General features: G+C 35.1%; 1 protein-coding gene and 1 long non-coding RNA gene across 2 annotated transcripts in view; both read right to left on the reverse strand.

Annotated features, from left to right (window-relative positions):
* Positions 1–2,236, reverse strand: part of LOC103524685 — an 82,781-nt gene extending 80,545 nt beyond the window's left edge. Inside the window, exon 1 of the mRNA XM_026820023.1 lies at positions 1,478–2,236. Within this exon, the coding sequence (XP_026675824.1) occupies positions 1,478–1,779 (302 nt within the window). The 5' untranslated portion in view covers positions 1,780–2,236. The remainder of the gene's footprint in view (positions 1–1,477) is intronic.
* Positions 2,237–4,807: 2,571 nt separating this feature from the next.
* The window catches only part of LOC113465483, a 3,890-nt gene continuing 2,697 nt past the window's right edge, over positions 4,808–6,000 (reverse strand). The window contains exon 2 of the long non-coding RNA XR_003390185.1: positions 4,808–5,008. This is a non-coding gene — a long non-coding RNA (uncharacterized LOC113465483). The remainder of the gene's footprint in view (positions 5,009–6,000) is intronic.

The raw sequence follows: 6,000 nt of genomic DNA on the forward strand, positions 1-6,000 counted from the left end.
TTGGTAAATTTATCAAGTAAACTATAAATCCATTGGCCACAAATGAAAATGAAGGAAATGAAAAACAGTAGAACAAGAAGGCAATAAAAGAAACTTTCTGACGTCACAGGTAACAAAGTTCAGGCAGGTAAAGTTTGACATAGTTTCCTCTCAACATGCTAACTTCTCAAACACAATTAGGTTAATGAGAACTGTCACATGAGGTGCTTTGTAGTTTCACATTGAGAAAGGTTTTCTGGCTTTTCTTTCCTTTTTTGTCGAGTTTTTGTTGAAGATAGGAGTTGACAAGGTTTGTTCATTAACTAATGCTACTAATGTCGACTCCTTAGAGTGCCTTGTCTGGTAATACTTGGACATTGAACAAGAATTCAAGATTCGAATTGTTAGTAGATAGAAGCTTGATGAAGAGTCAGAGTGGTTCATTAAGATATATGTTTTGTGAGACAAAAGAGCTGATTGTTAAGAAATATACAATGTACTTGGTAATTAAACAAGATCAGAAGAGGGGCATAGCCAATACTGGTATCACAATGATAACCCCCAAGGTAGATGGATCCTGGTGAGACGTCTGAAAACGACTCTCGGTAAAATGGTAAGCATTTCTGTCGGAGCTTTGATAACCAGGAAAACGTAGGATTAAATTGAAATTGTGCTTGCAATGTAGCTCTGCTAAATCTCTAAATTGCTTCAATAAATCGTACTTCTAATTCAAATAATAGCATTCTCCATTATTTTTACGTTTACAGAAACGAAAAAACCTTCGCTTTTAACTGAAAAATAATGCTCAGCTATTTAGTTTAATCCGAGATCAAGCAAGTTAAATGGAGTTTACTTAATGACTGGAAAAAAATGACTATGGTACCTCAGTAAATTAGGAAGGTAGAATTCTATTTAATCCTTAACAGTTTCTGAAGGTATTCATTACATTTTCATGACTATGGTACCTCAGTAAATTAGGAAGGTAGAATTCTATTTAATCCTTAACAGTTTCTGAAGGTATTCATTACATTTTCATTATCTACGTTGGCATCTCAAGGGAGTAGGGTATATCTAGATTCTAGCTGATAAAGCGATTATTTTATCAAATAAGGCTTTATTCAACCTTGAATATACTTGCGGTCACTACTTTTGGCACAACAGCCGTGTTAATAATTCCAAAAGAAAGAGGAATATATCTGACACTAGTCTTGGCACCAACTATCCCTCTTTTCAAGCTTTTCCCCAGGAATAGTGAGATTGTCATGACAGCCTCTCCTTTTCTCTTTGGCAATAGTTGCCGAGGTTGTAAAGAAGTCAGTCTCGAGCTCTCTAGTGTCTTTGGCAAGCACCATGTCCTGTGTTGCAAGCAATAATTGAAATATCCTAGTCTCCATTATAATTAAATTTTGGTTTGGGGCGAAATGTTTTAATCGATTACGGTTAACAAAATCCAACCCATTACATTAGTTCCCACATTCTGGTAAAGTTTCAAACTTACGATTCATCATGGTGGATGCTGGAGGTGGAGGACTGGGTTGAGATCTGGTTGTGAAGGTACGACTGAGGACTCTGGTAATCCAAGTAGTAATGACTGGACAGACTATTGTTGTTATTGTTATTGGCGGAGAGTGGAGGGGAGAGGGAAGGCAGTGAAGAGGAATGGGGTGAGAGGACATCGTCAAATGAGGACGAGGAGCAGGAGATGGAGAAGGAATTCAGGGCGGAAGAGGAGGCAGCAGCGGCGTTGGAGTTGGATGAGAGAGACGAGTGAGGGGCACATTCCAAGGTAGACATTGACATTGGGGATCCAAACGAACCAAGGAGGAACGATTAGAGATCTACATGAATGCTGATGAGAAGAAATTGGAGATCCACATGGAGATCCAGAACGCAAAGCAACACTACATAAAGAACATGTAGGACTGCTGGTAGACAATACCGATGGCGTGTATTTAGTTCCACATATAAAAGTTGCAGTTCCAAAAGAAGACACTTTAAAATACTTGCATCAGTTTAACACTTCACTTTTCACTTTCATAGAAATAAATGGTAAATAATTGCACTTGATTTAAATTTCAGGTTTAAGTCGTTGGGAAAAATATGGGTTAAAATTTAGTTTCAATTTGAATATGGTAAAGAAAGAATAGAAGCTAAAATGGAGAAGAAACAGAATGAATTAGAGTTTTGTGAATTTTCAGTTCAGTTACCAATTAGTTAACATTCTTCACATATGCCATGAATTTTGCATAGAAAAGAAAATTGTCAGCATATAAAGAAGAATCGAAATCAACAATGAAAGGTTGGTGGTGCAAATTAGGCATCGTGAAAAATTACAAGACAAGTTAGTGTATACCTTGTTTGGGTTTTGTTATTAGATAGTTATTTCAAAAGGTACCTCAGTATAAAATTTTCTTTCAAACTTATAATGAGTATTACGTCAGTAAAAACTGGTTTTCGCTCACAAGGAAAAAAAGACCACAAGTTTCAAATAGATTCCTCGCAATTTTAAATTTTTGTTTAGTCGGCGAAACTAGACAAGAAGACCACAAGTTTCAAATAGATTCCTCGCAATTTTAAATTTTTGTTTAGTCGGCGAAACTAGACAAGAGGGTTCGTAATAAATTATTTGTTATGTATATTTTTTTATAATAACTTCATCTATTTATTTATCTACGTCAGTGTTTGGGAAAACTCCAACTTGACCGAAAGTGTATTGCTAGAAGGTCATGTGTATTAACATTATTACTTTGAATTTTTGTTAAATTATCAATATTGAAAAGCTGGTCTGTAAAATGAGGTTCTTTTTTTGCCCCAATATTCTCCACCTTAGTAACGGGACTGATTTTCCCATTGTCTACAGATAATATTGTAGCCAGAGCTGGTCAGTATGTGACAATATTTGTGTTCACTACATGCTCAATATGATTGTTGTCTGCTAGAACATATACTAAGACACTAATATGCGATTGTAGAGTGTTCTGAATAGGTAATTTAACCTCGTAATCAGTTTCGATTCATAATTCATAGTATTGAGACTCTATTGTGTCTAGATGAGCCTGTATAATGACTATCAAAAATGTCTACCAGCCTTTCCAAGCGGAAACTCACTGGAGTCATGGAATTGTTTGAAAACATCGAGGAAAATATTAAGGAACATGCTAAGCTAGTTGTTCAGCTTTTCATCCATTCCTACAACATGGACGGTCAGAATTCTTTGCAGTTTTCACAAACTTTCATTGAATTCTTTGAATGAAAGTCAATAGATATATATCCAGACGAATACACAACACATGGAACTGTAACTACACTAACTACATTAAGTATACTAGAAAAGGAAGCAATATATCCGGATATAACCATGCAGGATGAATGGAAAAGGACGAAAATATACGTCAATGATCATAAAAGTTACATTTTCTTTATCTTGGCTGATTCCCCAAAGCTTTTCCTGTTCAGTCCTCTAATGATGATATAAGGGATTTAAGGGAACATTAATATCTTTGATTTTATACCTGATAGTAGTGCTGCAGGACTAAAGAGGGAGATAGAGAAAATTTTATTTATTTTTTATTACCAAAATTTGCAAAAAAATAAGTTTGTTAGGGATTAAAATCTTCGAAAAAAGATTTTTTATATGCAGATATTTTTTTTTTTAATTTTTTAAAAGGCAAACTTGGGGTTTTGAGACTTGCTGGCCATGCAGTCAATTTAGCAGTTTTGGTGTCAAATGGGATTGCTAAATAAATAATAGATATACCTAAATTTTGTGGGATAATCAACTATTTTCATTGAAATTTTTACCTACACTAAACTTGTTTCCTAAAATAATAACACATACACTTTGGGACATCTGGATGGATGATGGATGCGGATGCCTCAGTATATTATACACTTTTGTACAAAAATAATGGCAGCATATCTACATGGTAGACGAAGCAGTTTGGTATAACCTATGTACATGTGTATTTTTTTGGTACCCATGTCAGTAAAACCTTGTCTAAATTTTAATGTTCTCAAAAGTATTCCTAAAACATTCTATGAAAAATGTTAAAAATAGTTATCTTAAAAAAAGCAAGTAATAAAAAATGAGCGATAAAAAATAATAAAATAAATTAGAACCGTAAGGCAACACGCGAGATTGTCGTTCTTCGAAGGATCGAAGGGCCAACCGGCCTAAAAAACAGGGTATACATTTGTCAGGATTTAAATAAATAATATCTTCTTGTTCTACTGTTTTTCATTTCCTTCATTTTCATTTGTGGCCAATGGATTTATAGTTTACTTGATAAATTTACCAATATCCCCATGTGTGACGTGCTTTTTGAAGTCTAGCTATCTTGTGAATGTCCGCTTTAACAATTTGGAGTATGATATTGTTTATGAATATTACATTGCTACTTTTGCATCTCGGTTCATATTATCATCAATCATTCTGATATTTTCTGACTGATGTCTGAGAATGACCTGCATGGTATCTTCTACGAATGGACCCAAGACATCTGTTTATGAATATTACATTGCTACTTTTGCATCTCGATTCATATTATCATCAATCATTCTGATATTTTCTGACTGATGTCTGAGAATGACCTGCATGGTATCTTCTACGAATCGACCCAAGACATAAACAACATTCAAAATACAAGTGGGCTGCTGCCCAAAATACTTATCATACTTAACATGAGATGATGAGAGAGAAAAATGAATTGGAATTTAGTTCCAAAAGAAGAAGACACTTTAAAATCCTTGCATCAGTTTAACACTTCACTTTTCACTTTCATAGAAAAAAATGGTAAATAATTGCACTTGATTTGAATTTCAGGTTTAAGTCGTTGGGAAAAATATGGGTTAAAATTTAGTTTCAATTTGAATATGGTAAAGAAAGAATAGAAGCTAAAATGGAGAAGAAACAGAATGAATTAGAGTTATGTGAATTTTCAGTTCAGTTACCAATTAGTTAACATTCTTCACATATGCCATGAATTTTGCACTGAAAAGAAAATTGTCAGCATTTGTGTTATGAGAGAAACTATAAAGGATAGGAAACGAAATCAATAATGAAAGGTTGGTGGTGCAAATTAGGCATCGTGAAAAATTACAAGACAAGTGTATACCTTGTTTGGGTTTTATTATTAGACTAGCTGAATTCCGTCGCTTCGCTCCGGAATCCCGCTAGTTCATCCCGAGGCATGGCCAAATTTGTGGAAAAGGCATGGCCGAACTTGTAGTTATCAAACTAAAAACATAAACGAAACTCAAATATTAGGCGAGCGAGGAAAAGTTTTCTCTCCCGCAGTCTCTGCACTCTGTGTATTTCTTATGGTGATTTTAGCGATCAAAAATTGATCATATCTCAGGACCGGTTTAGATTTTCGCAAAATCCTTTCTTATTGCACACCCAGACCATAAAAGGAATATTCCTACCAAATTTAAGCTTTCTAGGTGTTGTGGTTCTCGAGATAGAACGATCAGTGTGTGAACTATGAAATGTGAATGAGTGAATGGATCTCGTTCTTATAATATAAGAAGAACAAGATCCATTCACTCATTCACATTTCACACACTGATCACTCTATCTCCAGAACCACAACACCTAGAAAGCTGAAATTTGATAGGAATATTCCTTTTATGGTCTAGGTGTGCAATAAGAAAGGATTTTGCGAAAATCTAAACCGATCCTGAGATATGATCAATTTTTGATCGCTAAAATCACCATAAGAAATACACAGAGTGCAGAGACTGAGGGAGAGAAAACTTTTCCTCGCTCGCCTAATATTGAGTTTCGTTTATGTTTTTAGTTTGATAAAAATACAAGTTCGGCCATGCCTTTTCCACAAGCTTGGCCATGCCTCGGGATGAACTAGCGGGATTCCGGAGCGAAGCGACGGAATTCAGCTAGTAAATCTTATATTATAAGAACGAGAACTCATTCACATTTCACACACTGATCGCCCTATCTCGAGAACCACCACACCTAGCAAGCTGCAATTTGGCAGCGATATTCCTTTTATGCTCTAGGGG

Source organism: Diaphorina citri, unplaced genomic scaffold, assembly GCF_000475195.1.
Source record: "Diaphorina citri unplaced genomic scaffold, Diaci psyllid genome assembly version 1.1 scaffold114, whole genome shotgun sequence".
Classification (NCBI taxonomy): Eukaryota; Metazoa; Arthropoda; class Insecta; order Hemiptera; family Psyllidae; genus Diaphorina; species Diaphorina citri.